A 17,252-nucleotide genomic window follows, 5' to 3' on the forward strand; every position below is an offset into this window, starting at 1 on the left:
GGAAAGCTTCAGAGAAGTCATCCTCCCTGGGCAGCCTGTGCCAGAGCTCCCTCACCTTTACAGGAAAGAAGTTTTTCCATAAGTGGAACTTTTTGTGTTCCACCATATGTCCATCACCTGTGATGCTATAACAGGAAACTACAGAGAAAAAGTGTCACTCTATCTTCCAGACAAACACCTTTTAAGTACTTGTGTGACTGAGATTCCCCCTCAGGCTTCTCTTCTCCAGGCTGAACAGCCCCAGGGCTGCAGCCTTTCCTCCTCACACACATCTTGCAGCCCCTCAGCATCTCAGCAGCCCTGCACTGGCCTCTCTCCAACACCTCCCTGTCTCTCTTAAGCAATTCCTGTTCTCCTTGACATAAGACTCCAGATGTGGCTTTATCAGGGCAGAGCAGAGAGAGAAGCCTCAGCAGAGCCTTGCATTCTTTTTTGCCTCGTTTCCCCAAACCCCCATCCCTAAGAAGAACAAGTGGCTGGACAGAGCTGAATCCTGCACTCCATTGCTTAGGCCACTGGTAGAGCCCTTGGTTTGGCACAAGACATGAGCAAGCAGTGGCTGAAGCAACCCTCTGCTCGCCAGCAGGTGCTCACCAGCGTGCAGCTCACACAGCTTTCCATCACTTTGGAGACATTGGTATTTGAAGCAGTTGTTTCTTTTATGTGGGCTTTACTGTCATTAGCACGTACAACTCGACATAAAACACTCTGGTGCAAGCTCTTTTCTTCTGTTCTCTTTTTAGGCAGCAGATGAAAACCCTTTTTAATAAAAAGCTTGTTTAGGGGAGGAAGGAAAACATATGCACACGCAAATCGGCTGAGCGGGGAAAGATGAAAACCTCCTTCAAGGTAATTAAATTATTATGTATCTTTTAAACCCAGAGGATAATAGATTTGTTATCTAGGCTTCCTTTTGGATTTTGCCATTTTTCCCCCCTCTCTTTCCCCCCCCACACAAAGCTAAAACCCTTGCAAGGCCTGGAACAAGATAGTGTTCATCTTCGAGAAAAAGGCACAAAAGAAGACTTAATCCTTTATCCCAGCGTCTGAAGTAAGCTACTCCTGCTTACCCAGCCTTGTACAGATGGTTGTGACATGAAAACCACCCCACTGGATCAGAGCAGGCTTTGTACAAAGGCAAGACGATGCACTCGTTGGGATAACAGATACGAGGAGAAATAGGTGTTGTTTCTGCAGCTTCTACCACACTACAGACCCCCAGGTCAATTGTTTGACTCCTCTGTACCTCAGTTTCCCTCCACTACTTGTTGACTGTCTTGCTCATTTACAGAAGGAAATGGCTGAGTTCCTTTCCCTGGTGATTGTGTGAACCTTCAAAAACTTGGCCTGGTCCCCCTTATCTTTGAGTCCAGTTCTCTCCACTTCTGCCACCAGCTCTCTTTGAGAAAAACAGCAGAAACAACAATCCACTTGAGTATGTAAAAATGTCTTCTCTTCCTCATCCATTGCCTTCCTCCCCTCAACAGCAATGATACAAAGCAAGAAGTCACTCAGTGTATTTCAAGCTCGTGGACTTGGCTTTTGAAAATCTGCTGTAAAGGGAAATTACACACCAAGGTGAAGTATCTCTGTCACAAATCATTCAGAGACACCATCAAGCCTATTTGATTGAGTTCAGTGCCATAATCATAAATACTCTCCCTTTATGACCATGCTGGAGTTCTTCACCAGGAGCAAACATGGGCTTTCCCAAAGCTCCCAGACTATTTGATTCAGCTCTGTTATGGGCAGAGCTGATTCACTGGGCACCTGACAAGTGGCAGGAAAGTACATCATGGAGGGATGTGCTTTTTTTAGTCCTTTCTCCATCCCTGGTTTTGTTTTACCAAGTGGTGGTAGGACAGCTGTCCTGTCCCAGCCTGAGGCTGACTGATCATAACTATCATCCACCACGAAATTCAAAGCTCCCTTTTGGTAGATTGCAGGCTATACAGTTAGAAAAAGCTATTTTTCCTTCTGGACAGTGTGGGTTAGGGCCAAAGCCTTTCTGCTGTCCCTCTGGATCAGTTTCCAATTCATCCTGCACTTCACATTCATCACTAATTCATATTGCAAAGGGGAAAAAATGTTTAAAACCCAAGATCCCCTCAGAAAACACAACAAAGACCTGAAAAACAGGCAGACTGAGCCCATAGGAGACCAGAAACTTGAGAGATGTGTTAAGGAAATGATGGAGTCAGAAGTACACAAGGGCACAAGCTGCCTTTCGAAATGCTCCAGGGGTGATGGGTACCAACCCATTCAGTCCACTTGCAGCCCAGGCCATCTGGAGAGTGGGAAGCCTCTTCCCACACCATGGCAAACAGAGAAATAAAACCCACCTGGATGTGGGTATATCAGCAAGAGAAGGTGAAGGCTGCTGCAGTGATGGGGAGGGGAGCAGGCTTGGCATGCCAGCAATGATGATTACAGAGAGAAGGTGTTTCTGGCACCAGTCCATGTGACAGTGTAACACCAATATTTGTTTGCTTGGCAGGGAGTCTCTTGGTGCAATCAGACCAAACTATCCTGGAAGCCAGCCATGCTAATCTGCTCAGTAGATTCATGGAAGGACTGCAAATGGGATGGTCCAACCATCCCAGGCTGGTAGTGGTTTCCCATCAGTATCTCCTCAAGACTTACTCATTTAGCAGGTGCTCACATCTGGATGGGAGCCAATGCTTCCCCCTCCTCATCTTCAGGGATTACAAGTGCTTATAGAGGAAAAGGAACATTGCAGATGGAGATGAGAGGCCAGTAAAAACAGGCCCACCCTTGGGGATGGCACATTTTGAGCACTACAGAAGATGGGCCTTGGTCCTGTCAATGTTATGAGTCAATTTATGTCATTGGGAACTGGGTGAAGGGTCTGGATGGGTAACGAGGAGCCAACCTTGGCTACAAGGTACCAAACGGATGGGACCTTGAAAGCTCATCCACTGCAACCCCCCTGCCAGAGCAGCACCACCTAGAGTAGGTCACACAGGAACTCATCCAGCTGGGTTTGGGATGTCTCCAGAGAAGGAGACTCCACAGCCCATCTGGGCAGCCCCTGCCAGGGCTCCCTCACCTCAACAGGGAACAACTTTGGCCTTGTGTTGCTTTGGAACCTCTTCTGTTGCAGCTTGTCCCCGTTGCCCCTTGTCCTGTCATTGCCCATCCCTGAGCACAGCCTGGCTCCAGCCTCCTCACACCCACCCTTGATGGGTTTGTAACATGAATGAGCTCACCCCTCAGGCTCCTCTTCTCCAAGCTCAGGAGCCCCAGCTCCCTCAGCCTTTCATCACAAGGCAGATGCTCCACTCCATCATCTCTGTCTCCCTGTCCCTGTGCTGAACTCTCTCCAGCAGCTCCCTGTCCTTCTGGAACTGAGGGACTCAGAACTGGACACAATATTCCAGGTGTGGTCTCATGAGATGTCTGCTCAAGAGACATATGGGAGATGGAACAAATGCTGTTTCTAAGTGCCATTTGACAAAACCTTTCTGGCCACAGAGAGAATGGAAATCTGTGTTTGCCAGAATGCACTGGTGCTGCCATCCTTCCACAGCCCTAGTGTCTTTGAAAGCCTTCAGCAAGCCACAGGGCATTCCTCACCTTGCCAAGCACAAAGCTACCCCTGAAAGGTGTAGGTTTTGCAAAGCCATTTCATTTCCCTGTAGATATTGTCCAGCCATTCCAGTGCTGGGAAGTGTTTCCTCTGAGCATTAGACAGCAAAACCTGCACAGAGCAACTTTGCAAGATCAGAGAGGGAGTGTTTGAAGCTCAGCAGGAAATCCTCTCTTGAAGGGGACAGAAGAGAGAAAAAGCAACCTGTACTGACAAAGCCCCCCAGACTGGAGCTGTTTCCTACTCTGAAGAGGATATCTTTCAGAATCAAAACTAGTGAGAGGTGATAAAGCAGTGAAGGAAAAAGCGTGCTAAGGTAGGCAGATCTGCAGAGGACAGTGACACCACTGCCTCCCCAGTTCTGCAGAGCAAGACCTTGCAGCAGATAAAGACCAGGGGCTGTGCCATCACCAGTCCCTTCCCTAAGGAGCTGGGATGACACAGAGCTCCTCATGATCTTCTATCTGATGAGAGCAAGAGTCAGTAATACCAAGGATGTGACAGGAGTTGAGGGAGATGCACTGAGGTTTGTAAGCACTTCATTTTGGCCAGGGGCCTGGAGGGGAAAAGAGGTGAGAAATGGGGAGGTAAATCCTGTGCTCAGTACATGAAAAGCACCAGAGGATCCTGTCAGAGGAGATAAATGGTTGTGGCATTGCACAGCAGAAGATCAGACTAAGTGTCGCAGGAAATGCCACCCAAGCAAGAGCTTGAGATCCCTCCAGTTCTTGAAGTGGAAAGCACAGAGAGATGTGGCCAGCAGGACTGGCCAAACTCTGCCAAGGCTCTGTGTGAGGGAACAGGGCCTGTCTGTTTGAGATAGGCTGCCAGAAGGGTTGAACCCTGGGCTGTCTGCCTTCATCATCACTGCATCACCGAGCAGAGGGTGTCAAGCTCTCCAGCTCCTCAGCAGATTTTCTAGCAGGTTTGCAGCAAATTCTGAATCCTTGTAGATGAGGAACTGGAAACCTCCCTGCTCATGAATATTTATGGCCTGTCCCAATGCCACAGCAGTTCAGGATGTCTGCTCCACAATATCTCAACCAGCACATAAGGAAGGGATGTGAGAGAACAGGAGATGCCATAGGAATGTGAAGACATTATGTGTGTCATTTCACAGAATCATAGAACTGGTTCAGTTGGAAAAGACCTTTAAGATCAAGCTCAACATCTCACCTCACACTGCCAAGCCCACTACTAACCCATGGACCTCAGCTATGGGTCTTTTAAGTCTCTACATGGATGGGGACTCCTCCACCTCCCTGGGCAGCTTGGCACAGGGGCTGACAACCCTCTCAGGGAAACAGTTCTGCCTCAGCTCCAATCTCAGCTTCCACTTGGTATAGGCTGTCTCTGCTTGTCCTACCTCTCCTTACATGGGAGAAAAGACCAACCCTCAGCTGCTCCTCACAGCACTTGTGCTCCAGCCCCTTCCCCAGCTCTGTGCCCGGCTCTGGCCACGCTGCAGCCCCTCAGTGTCCCTGTGGCAGTGAGTGAGGGGCCCAGCACTGAACACAGCCCTGGAGCTGCTGCCTCCCCAGTGCTGAGCCCAGCCAGGATGCCACTGGCCTTCTTTTCCCCCTGGGCACGCTGCTGCCTCCTGTTCACTGCTGACTTTCACTAACACCCCAGGCCTTTTCCCTCCAGGCAATTTTCCAGCCTCTCTGCTCCAGCCTGGAGCTGCCAGGGCTTGGGGTGACCCAAGGGCAGGACCTGGCACTTGACCTTGGGCAACCTCAACCCATTGCCCTCAGCCCATTGCCAAGCCTGGCCAGGGCCCTCTGCAGATCCTTCCTGTCCTCACACAGATCTACACACCCACCCAGCTTGGTGTCATCTGCAAACAGACTGAAGGTGCCCTTGATCCCCTCATCCAGCTCACTGATAAAGATGTTCAACAGAACAGCCCCCAGCACTGAGCCCTGGGGAACACACTGGTGACCAGCCACCAACTGGATTTAACTCCATTCCCCACCACCCCCTGGGCTTAGCCATCCTGACGGTTTTCCACACAACATCCAAGCCAGCATTTTGCCCAGCAAACTGTTTTGCCTCTGGCATGTGCTGGGAGTTGCTGAGAGACCCAGCTCCAGCCCCAGCTTGCAGCACAGGGAGCAGTGAGGATTTCATCCCCTGAATACAACACACGTTGCTGGAATCTTCAGCCGCAGCCTCTGTGCCTGGTGGTTCAACAGATACCAGATCTCTTAATGGGGACTGGTCCCTTGGGCCAGACAAACAATGAGACATCTCAGGTCATTTGCCAGACAGACCAGGACACTTTCAGACTATTTCTGACCAGGAAGTAATTGAGTGGCTTCCTATTTGTGTTCTCCTGAGCTCCACTCCTCTGCAAGTGCTTGTTAGTTATAACACAAGCCAGACATTTGCAATGCAGCACGCTGCTCTGTATTAAACCCAAAGGTCCAGTTCAGCTCAGTGACTGGCAATGAGGCATTCCCCAGCCTTGTCTGGAGGCAGTTTGATGCACTGGCCATTAGGCATCAAACCCAGGAATCCAGAGAGGTGCTCAAAGCAGGGCTGACACTGTGGGCATAGCCCTAAATTCTACCCAGATCTCAGCAGCCTGAGGTATCTGCTTAGACACAACCTCCTTCTCTCCTGGAGGAGACACATGCCAAGTGTTTCCTACTCCTTCCAGTCCCTTGGTGCCAGGAACTTGCAATGGTTTTCCAAGGTAACACATTCCCTGTAGCATATAGGAAGAAGAGGGCAGTTCTCTGGGAGTCTGGTGGAACAGAGAGGAACTGTCTGCAGAGGGAAAGGTGGAGATCTGAGGCAGGTTGAGCAGAAGAGGATAAGAGTGAGACTGAAGGTGGAGGCATCTTCCTGAACTGTTGGTCTGAGCAAAATATGCCCTGTGCCCCTGCCTACCTCAGGCAGCTTGACTCGTCCCTCCTGGAAGGAGCAGGAGCTGGGGTCGTGAGTGCAGACGTGGCGGTACTTGCACCAGTGACACCGGTACGGGCTCTCCACGCATGACAGACACCTGCAAAAGGAAAGAAGGAGCAGTCATTTGACCATCCAGATCCTGTCAGCCAACAGGAGTGACCTTGAGGCTGAGAGTGTTTCTCAAGGGGAAATATAGCCAGGCAAACATTGTTTTTGCCATCACTAGCAGAAGGCTTGGAACCGACACCATCAGGATGGTGCTGGACTTGCCATGGACTGAATTGGTTGTCACTTTGATCCCAAGTGTCTCATGTTAATCAGAGAATTTGGATTGTATTTGTACCATTGTAACTAGAGCAATAATAAACACTTGTTGCATTTTGTTTGCCCTGATACAACTTTTAGTCAGACTATCAACAAGTTCTCAGCTTCATAAAGAAGAGGCATTACCCTCTTTACCTGCAACAAAAGCCTGAGTATAACAAAAAACACAAGATCAGGGGATGGTGGAAAGTGCTACAGCCTCCCTGCCTCCACAGTGAACTGCACCAGTGCCCTGTGAGCTGCAAACACATCAGAAGGTGGTAAAGGAAGGGGCTGGAGGAAGGAGTGATGCCCATGAAGGGCAATCCCCACCCACCAACAGTCCCACCTGGCTAATCCTCCCACTCTCACACATGTTACAGAGGCCAGCCACGAACTGGGATGCACCAAAGTCAGAAAGCCAAGGATAAAACAAGGAATTTACTCCTGCTGTGTCTCACAGAGGCTTATGGACCTGCTTCTGCAGGGGGGTTGGACTAGATCTCTAAAGGTCCCTTCCAACCCCTGCCATTCTATGATTCTATGACTAGTGTGAGTTCTGCCCAGGGTGACAGGACTCCTGCAAATATTAGCTGTATCCATCCCAGCAGAGGAGGAAAGACTATCACAGCAGCTTCCTGGGAAGCAGAGGGCATGTTTAAGACATCATCTCCTTAGAACATAGAAAAGAGACATTCCTTCCAGCTTACAAGGTTTTGCTCTCCTACACCCCATAGACCTGTAGAGTAAGAGGTGCAAACACCTCTCCTGGCTGTGTTACAGCCCTGACTTATACCTACATCACACCTTTTTCTTACATTCAATATGAAGTCTGCTCACCAGCAGCCAAACTGAGTCATAACAAGCTCTCTGCACAAAACAAGCACTGGAGGGTAGTGACTCCTGGTCACTCACACCGTTGGAGATCTTCATGCAGCTGCAGGCTCTGAAGTACCTGGAGGTGACTTGTGGAGGGGAAATTTCCTTGGCCCCATGTGCCAGGAGGGTTTTAATGGGCAGGAGTGGAAAAATACCCCAAACCACCTCCAGCAGAGGCTGGTTGAGCTCAACAGGCAGATGCACACTCTCTCCCCTGTCTCTGTGGAATCTTGTTTAACTCCAATCCACTTCCAGCTCTGGTACAGTGAACTATTCTTCAAATTGGTACCAAGTGCTTGCTCTAATACATCAGATTAAAAATGGATAGTGTATTACCATTTGTCAAGTAAGACACCAAAACATGCCATAAATATTTAACATGACCATCTTTCCTGCTCTCCCCCCCTCCACAACACTTCCTGACACTGTTTGTCAAAGCAGCAGGAACACAGAGATAGGATTTGCCTTTCCCTGTCAATTGCTGAGCCACAGTAATTATCTGTTTTGGCACTTCTGATGGCTCAGTGGTGAGGATAGAGATGCTCAGCCTTGTTCAAGGGAGGGACCAACCTGCTGGAAGAGCATCTTTCTACAGGGAAGCTACAGATCCACACCAACGGGGCAGATTCTGAGCAGCCCTGGGTGTCAGCTAAACCCCAGGAGAAGGGGGTGCAGAGCAGGAAAGAAGCTCACAGGATGGGAAAGATGGTCTTGAGGGAATCAGATGGGTCTTTCCTGCTCAGTTCACATCATGCAGGAACCAGAAACTCTTGTCTTCCCAGATCTGAGGGTCCAAACTCATGCTGACAACCTGGGGCAGGCTGGTACAGGTAGGACTGACAGCATGGGGGAAGGCTGCAGTGCACATGTATGGGTAGGATACAGCCATCCACAAAAAGCTTGATAAGAAGATGAGGAGGCTTTTTGCTGAGGTTATGATTTACTTTTGAATTCCCTTGAACATGAGGAGAAATTTGTTTGGTGCTGAGGTGAGGGAGCCCTGGCCCAGGCTGCCCAGGGAGGGTGTGGAGGCTCCTTCTTAGGAGGTTTCCAAGCCCACCTGGACATGTTCCTTTGCCCCCTGAGTGAGAGGAACCTGCTTCTGCAGGGGGGGTTGGGCTGGAGAAGCTCTGCAGGGCCCTTCCAACACTCACCATGCTGGGATTCTGTGATTTTTGACTCACTTTTGAGACAAATTCCCACTAAGTTGATGCTCCTCTGCCCAAAGTTCACATGAGGAAGTACCACCACTCCTCAAGACAACACTTTCCTGCAGAGGAGGCTCCTCATCAGAGCAAATGGTCTACTCTCAGTCTTAGGAGAGTCCCACTGGGCTGGTTATCACGCAAGTGAGCCTGACCACTCCTGAGGGACACGTGCCCCAGCCAGCAGTGGCTTCTGTAGCAGATCCAGTGGTGGAATGGGAAGGAGGTATCAAAAGAAAGGAACATACGAGTTGTGGACGCTGCAGTTGTAGAAGACGAAGCTGGTGCTGGCGAAGGTCATACCCGTTTCCTTGGACTTGAGCTGTAGCTGGACAATGTGATGGTCTCCTGGAGAAAAAGAAACAGACACCTCAGTGCATGACCCCTTTATCAGCCTAGTTAAGCCCTGTTGGCCAAGCCACCAGCCTGAACCTGGAACTGTCACACAGCATCTCAGATAGTCTGCCCTCAATAGATGTAGCAAGTGCAATAAAATCCTTCCAGGGCCTAGTTCTTCAACAATTCCTCCTCTCATGGTAGCAGGGTGATGAAGTATGACTTCAACACAAGAAATTGTACCTTGGAGCACAGTCTGGGCTGGATGATTATAGCAGGTCTAGACCATACCTCACCACTGAGGTCATCAAGTAGGAAAGCTAAGCTCAAAGAAAGGATGCAGATATCTGGAATTAAGAGCTTGTTAAAGTGGAGGACTGTCCCTAAAGTCCTTTCTTGATGCTGATTCATTTGCACATGCATCCCCAGAAGGAAATGGACTGTGGAAGACTTGACTGCTGACCCCAGATATTGGTGGCCTGTGTATTAACTCTCTGAAGTTTAAAAGTACCTGCTTTCCTAAGTGGATAAAGAAAAACCTCTTTTCTCCTCACTCTTACTATTTAGCATCTCTGAATAGGGCCCAATATCCAGGATAATCATGCCTGAAGGAGTCTACCTCCAGATTCTGCCCCCAAAGAGAGGTTATACCTCGAGAAGGCAGGATAAAGGAACGAGCAAGGAGCACAGATACCATAACAGTGAAGACAGGGATAAGGACTCCTCTTCCATAGCCTGGGAAATACTAGTGAGGAGGATGATTCCCATGGGAATGGCTCCTCCAGGTTCACTCACCCCATTTACCTCATGGTCCATTCACCCCAGCCTTAGTCTACAAAGAACTCATCTCAGAGTGAGAGCCATCCACAAACCACTGCACTTCCAGAAGAACCCATCCATCCCTATTGCAGAGCCATCTGAAGCAGAGCCTGCACCTCATCTCCTGCTCACCATCACCCCCTCTCCCACTGCTGCCATGTTAGGCAGCCAACTCTTGCCTCTCCTCACAACATCACAAGCCTTATTCAGACCCCGACAGCTGTGGGTAATGAGTGGGTGCAGCAGTTGCAATGATTGGGTGGGAAGGGCTCCATCTTTAATTCATGACTTCAACCTGGCTGGCTTTTTCACCTCTATTAGTTTCCTCCTCACCTGAAAGATTCATTAATCAATCAGGCCAAAGCAAAGCTGACAAGTTGTCGCAGTGTGAGCCTGTGTGCACACTCACCCACCTCCAGGCACACACACAGAGACACACACACCCCCCACACACTTCACTAAACACATTTTGCTGCCAGGGCTCAGCTCTGCTGCCCATCTGCTCTGACAGCTCTGCTCACCACTTCATATTTAACAACTTTGCCAGCGTCCTGCATGTATTTTAAAACAGAATGTGAGGATTGGGTAGCCCGAGGGATCAGGTGTGAGCCACACATCCTTCAGTTCAAATCCAGCTTCTGGCACTATGCAGGGAGGGCTTGGTCTTTGCAGAGCACCAGCTGCTGAAGTTGGTACAAGCTGCAGGAGCCCAGCTTCTCTGAAAACCACATTTCACATAAATCTCTCTCTCCTGTCCTGCCTCCAGCTTTCACTGCTATTTTTGTTTGCTGGTTGATTATAGCCTGGCCTGGGATAGATGTCCATAACAAGAAAACAGTGTCTGGCATCTTATCTCAGCAACCAAACGTGACTGATAACTCAGCAGGACTTGAAAGTGGTAACAGCCTTCTGGGGGCTTGTTTTGGGTCTACAATGGAGAGCACATGAAGCTGTGTGCAGCCTGGGGAGAGCAGAGGTGATGGTGACAGCTGGTATCACTTCGTTTTCTGTGACCTGAGGAGCCTCAGAGACAAACTTCACAGGGAGCTTTCACAAGAAGCCAGGGACAAAAATGGCAGCAGGCTCTCTGCATCTCCTGGAATGATCAACAGGGTCGAGTTTTTTATAGCAGGTTGTTGCAAAGAGCCAGAGATGCTCCTCAAAGGGCCTAGAAAAGCTGTTAGAAAAGGGAAACAAAAAGGGGCAGGAAGTTGTGGGTGGGGAGACCATCCTTGGAAACAAGGACTTTTCCTGTGCTGGACCACTTTGGGACAAGAAACCAGTAGCAAACAGCTGAAGGCAGAGACTGGGAACTGAGCATACAGATCTAAATATGGGAGGAACGGGATGAAATTACAGACAGAGTGGTTCAGGTCTGCAGGGCTTTCTGGCTGTTGTGTGGGATGGGATGTGATGAGAGCACGTACAGCCTCATTCCCAGGGTTGGGTAACACCAGCCTGGGCAAAAGGTGAGTGAATATCCCACATCCATCTCTTGTCTTTGCTGGATATATGCATCTGCCACTCGGTGGCAGTCTGAAAACACAGACCATCACACATCCAAGCACCTTCCTGCAGGTACTGGTGTAGCAGTTCAGTGCTCACACACGCGGGCACACGTAAACACACGCACGTTCAGACGACTGATGCTACGATGTGCAGCTCCACCAGTGAGCAACAGCACAGTGTCCCACCTCCTCCCTCTTATCTACACACCGTGTCCTCAGGCTTTCCTGAGCCAAACTCTGCTCTGGGGGAAAGTAGGAGGAATACAGGGGGATGAGGGTGAGGAAGGGAGGGGAAGTGGTGCAGGTGGAGGAGCTGTGGGATACCCACCGTTCTCTGTGATGATCTGGGGTACCTCTTTGGCAGCTGGTGAGATGCATTGGATCTGACTGCCCACCACCAAGCCATCCATCTCTGAAAGGTCCTCGAAGGTGCAATTGACTCCTGCTGACAGCTCAGGGACATTGTAGGTCTCCAAGACCAGCTGCAAGCAAAGATGAAGGGAAAGAGAGACAGGAAAAAAAAAAGAAAAGAGAGAATACTAAGGCAAACCACAGAGCTTGGTCAGCAGGAGAGAATTACACTGGAGAGGTTGGACAAAGAGCCTCTTGCTAGAGAGAGCATCCTCCTTCAACAGAAAGCAGCGATTCGGGAGAGGGATGTGTGTGTGGAGGGGGAAGGGGATGAGATGCTGATGCTGACACAAGTGGTAGGTGGCTATGCAGGGCCAACTGCACTGCAACCCAGTGCTGGCTGGGTCAGTGGAGGGGAGGGAAGTGCTCGCTGTCTCTCATGCAAGTGTCAGGTTAGGCAGGGTGTCTTTGGAGCCAGCCGTGAGGACCAAGGGCTTTGGTGGCCCCAAGGCACGCGGTTTCTGAGGAAGGTGACCACTACTCACAAGAGGCACTCTGCAGACTACAGAGAAACTGTAGCGCTCCAGTCTAACTCTCTACGGCCTGCTCTCCTAGCATCAGCAGGTGGGGAGCACTCTGTCACCAAGTTCCTGTGTGAGGAGAGGCTAGTTACAGTCCACCACAAAGAAAAAAAGACACCCTGTCTCTAGAGGCACAGCAAAGCTCTCCTTGCCCATCCCACCACAGAAGCAGTTGGCCCTGGGGATATGCTGTATCGGGGCTCACACCAATAGAGGTGTAAAGGAGGAGTCACCCATGTTTTTAGTGTTCACAGCACCCACTGGCATTGCTGTGTCATTGCTCACTGTCATGAAAAGAAGAGGAATCTCATGGCTGGTTTCCACCACATTCATTCTCTGGAGAAGGATCCTCACCTGCTAACTTCCTAGACCACCCAAGATCCTGCACTTCAGCTCTCCATCACTGAGAGTCTTTCCCAACCCACTAGATCCTGTCTGAACACAGGGTACTTCTACCTCCTGTTGCTGACCTATGCATTAGTAGAAATTTAGAGGTTTTGTGACTAGAGCAAACCACTTGAAACGAGCACAAATGCAGGTGCTCTCCACACTTGCCTCCTCTGTGAGCTAACTGAGGCTCCAGCTGAGATGACAGCCACCAAAAGGAGGCACAAATGCATGCTGAAGTGTTGTTTCTCCCAGCACAAAGAACAGAGGAGGTCAGTCCAGGTGACAAAGAAGGAGTAGACAATAACATAATGCTCACTGCTCTCCACACACACTGTGTTTTCTTCATTTAAAGAAGGCTTGGAGCTATTTCTTCACACTAGGGAGAAAGGCTGAGCAGACTTAGGGCTGCTTCTTAGGCCTTAGTCCTGACATAAAGCCTGTGTGAGAGCTTGGTCATTTTTAGGCAACGGGAATGGCAATGGGAAAGGTGATTATTTGGTGTCTTGGATGCCAAGTAGGAAAATGTTTTGGTTATTTGGATGCTTTTAGCAGTCAGGCTAAACCCATTCTCTCTGCTCATTAATACCTTGTGAGCAATGAAAAAAGGGAAAGTATTCTGCTTAACAAATCCCTCTCCAAGCATGGATGATGCACCATCAAGGTGTGCCATGCAGAAGATGACACCAATGGAGAGACCAGTAGTGCTTGGCCACAAATGTCATGAGCCAGTGCACACTCTGAAAAGATAAGAAGTCCTGTATCCCACACACTTGGACCTGCTGCAATGAGGGAAGAATGGAGCATTCCCCCAGAAAATCTCTCTCCTCAGAGATCCCAGAGCAGTAGCCCTGAACTTAGACTTGGGTGCAATTAGATAGTGCCTGATAGTGCCTCAAATATAAAGGATTGCCTGGGCACACAGATACCTTTTCTACTTCTGTGGTCAAGAACTCAGCCTCACTGACCCTTTGCTGTAACCCAAGTGAGACTCAGTAAGGACACCACCATCCATTCATTCGTTGGTGCTCTCCTCCTGGTATGCCAAGAGACTGCCTGTGGTGACTGGGGATGAGCTGGGTCACCAGTCTATCTGGAACCAGGCTGACACTCCCATTGAAATGTTCAGATTATTGGGCAAATGATGGTAACTTCTGACCCCATCAGCTGTGGGTTGACTTGCCCTGGGAGCGATCTAGAGGTAAAGATCTTTTATTCTAGTATCATTTCCAATCACCCTGAGCCAGATGGTCCCCTGGGATTTATTCCAACATGAAAGAATTCAGTGACTACTGAGAGAATAAGAAAAGGAATCCTTGAACTCCAGGAAGAACAAAGGACTTAAAGATGTCTCAGATCAGTTTTGTTTGAAGCCTAGGAAAGTAAAGTCTCAGCAAAGTTAGGAGGCTGAAACAAAGCAGCAATGATTGGACATGCAGGCTTTGAAAGGCTGACTTCATTATCACTGAAGAAACCCTATCACACCAAAACCTGTAACCCAGAAGATGTCTGGAAGCTGAACCTTGAGCAATTCCATCCAGTCCTTTCGGAGTATGGTGCTAGTGACCAACTCACCCAGAGATGGAGCTTTTGCTTATCAATGTAATGCCAGCCCAAACTATGAAGGCCAAAAAGACAAAGCCTCAGTAGCCTGAATGAAATGGGTATCTGCATCCTTCTCACAGCTTGTTGGGATCTCACCACACAGGGCATTGCTATCATGGGACATGAGAGAAACCATAAGGTGGTTTTGCCTTCAACAGAGATTTCTTGCCTCGAGCCCAGAAAACAATCAGGATCATCTACTGCTCTGACAGCCTTCACTGTCTGGCGTTTTCCTCTGCTGACTTGAGTAGCTTGAGGCCATGAAGGTTAAATCTTGTACTGAGGAAGGTCATAAAAGCTAGTGGGAGCCTCAGCCTCAGGTTCTTCTGTGTTGGCATCCTCCCTTTCTGCCCTGCACAGTTAGTGCTGGAGCTGGAGCAGGGTAGAGTTCTTGGTGGCTTAAGAAGGAGACATTTCCACTCAAGATGATGGGAATACAAAAAGTTCCATTTAAACATCAGAACAAACTATTTGACTGTTTCAGTGAGGGAGTCCAGGCTGCCCAGGGAGGGTGTGGAGGCTCCTTCCTTGGAGGGCTTCAAGCCCCACCTGGACACATTCCTGTGTGACCTGATCTAGGTGGGACCTGCTTCTGCAGGGGGGTTGGACTGGGTGATCTCTAAAAGTCCCTTCCAACCCTACCATTCTATGATTCTATGAATGTAGAGCTTACTGAAATACCTCATGGCATCCCTTACTTGACCTTCTTCTAGAAGGTAACTTGTTACCATGGTAACAGCCCTTACCTAGAATCCATGCCCAGCCATAAACAGATCCCTCTCCTAGGGAGGTAACCTATACTGGGTGCACACAACACTTGAAGGGCACAGAGTCCCTTCAGACCTGCCTTCAAGTAATCACAGCAAACAGGAAAACCTCTTTCCACACTTGTAGACAAGGAATAACTAAGGCCAAGATGCCCTCCCATGGCAAATCTTTCCCTGCACCAGGAAAGCTGCTGGGGACATTAACAAGCTCTGGAGAACCTCTCATGCTGAATCCAGGTTGCACATACCTGGTTCTGTCAGACTGTATGGGCAGATTATTAAACCTGAGAAGGGCAGGGATTAATGTTCCTCACCAAGACGTTGTACTGGGAGACGGAGATGTTGTTGGGATGGACGGTGAGGCGGACGCACTGCTTCATCTCCGAGGCGAATCTCCGGGGCTCGCTGGAGCGCTCGCACCGCTCCTTCCTCGTGCACCTGGGCAGAACGGGGACAGAGAGGGACAGGGTTAACACAGAGACAGCCTGGGAGGATGAGGGCAACCCTGGGAATGGGAGCTGCAATCGTTTTGGGCAAACCAAAGCAGAGTGTGGGCAAACCCACAGCCCTGAAAACTGTCCTGTCCAGTGGCAGTGGGATATCTTAGGCAGGGATGTCCTTTTAGAGGAGCTCTGCATAGCCCTGCAAAGCCTCTTTGGCTTTGCTGAGAAGACTGCAGATCTCTGGTTCATCTGGGCTGCTGGTACCTCTGTGCTGGGAAGGGGCAGCCCTCCAGTCCATTGCTCAGTGGCTGTTACATTAAGGGAGTTTGGGTATTCAGTTTGAAAGTGCCTGGCTAGAGGTGCCCAGGGATGAATCTTAAAAAATCTGGTGGTCTCCATTACAGGATCATAGAATCACAGAATCTCAAGGGCTGGAAGGGACCTCAAAAGCTCATCCAGTGCAACCCCCTGCCAGAGCAGCACCACCTAGAGCAGGGCACACAGGAACTCATCCAGCTGGGGTTGGGATGGCTCCAGAGAAGGAGACTCCACAGCCCATCTGGGCAGCCCCTGCCAGGGCTCCCTCACCTCAACAGGGAAGAAACTCTTCCTCGTGTTTCTTTGGAAGCTCTTCTGTTGCAGCTTGTCCCCATTGCCCCTTGTGCTATCATTGGCCATCACTGAGCACAGCCTGGCTCCAGCCTCCTCACACCCACCCTTGATGGGTTTGTAAACATGAATGAGCTCACCCCTCAATGACAGTTCAGTGAAAGCAGTGAGTGCTCTGCACCTGGGCTGCACAAGCTCACAAAGCTTACACCACACACCAACTGTCCATACTTTCAGCATTGCCACTATCTCTCCTCTTATCTATCCCATCTATGTACAAGCCAGCAACGTGAATTGGTAGCACTGAGCCCTCTTTCAGTCCAGATTTGCATTTGCTTAGCATAAAACACATCTGTATTTTAATCCACGTGATCTACCAAGGCTGTTGCTTCGAGGAAGATGTCTGCCTAGAAATCCACAGGGTTAATACAAAAGGACAGCTTCAACTGCATGTCAATTACCTTTTTCCATTAAGCTAATGTTATGGACTTGGACAGGGTGTCTTCAATGGATTTTGTTATTAGCAGTGCTATTACCCCCCAATAAACCCAGCTATAAAGACTAACTGCTTATGTTAAATTATTCACCCACTCCCAGACTTCAGAGACCTGGTTGTGAGAGCACGTGGGGGCTGCTGGAGGGTTAGTTCCAAGATCACCCCTCAGTGTCCTTGCTCCCTGGAGCAGAGATTGCATCTATATGCACAGGGATTTGCAGGTGGGGATCTGAGGCAACACATGCAGAAGCAAATCCAATATATGTCTGAGCCTGAAGATTACAAAGCTTGGGGACTGGCTTGAAACTTTAGGGCTGACACTGGATAAAATGAGCACCCCAATCTCAGATTTAAAGTGCTCCATCTTTCTGGTAGAGGAAAGTTCTGTGTTTTCACCCTTCTCAGGTTTGCTTTGCAGAGCAAAGGCTGGAAGCTGCAGC

General features: G+C 49.5%; 1 protein-coding gene across 1 annotated transcript in view; it reads right to left on the reverse strand.

Moving 5' to 3' along the window:
- Nucleotides 1–17,252, reverse strand: part of PLXNA4 (plexin A4) — a 453,732-nt gene that overhangs the window by 102,073 nt on the left and 334,407 nt on the right. The window contains exons 5-8 of the mRNA XM_061989565.1: nucleotides 15,579–15,702; nucleotides 11,902–12,055; nucleotides 9,159–9,258; nucleotides 6,506–6,620 (exon numbers count right to left, since the gene is read on the reverse strand). Of these exons, the coding sequence (XP_061845549.1) occupies nucleotides 6,506–6,620; nucleotides 9,159–9,258; nucleotides 11,902–12,055; nucleotides 15,579–15,702 (493 nt within the window). The remainder of the gene's footprint in view (nucleotides 1–6,505; nucleotides 6,621–9,158; nucleotides 9,259–11,901; nucleotides 12,056–15,578; nucleotides 15,703–17,252) is intronic.

Source organism: Colius striatus, chromosome 1 (assembly GCF_028858725.1).
Source record: "Colius striatus isolate bColStr4 chromosome 1, bColStr4.1.hap1, whole genome shotgun sequence".
Taxonomy (NCBI): Eukaryota; Metazoa; Chordata; class Aves; order Coliiformes; family Coliidae; genus Colius; species Colius striatus.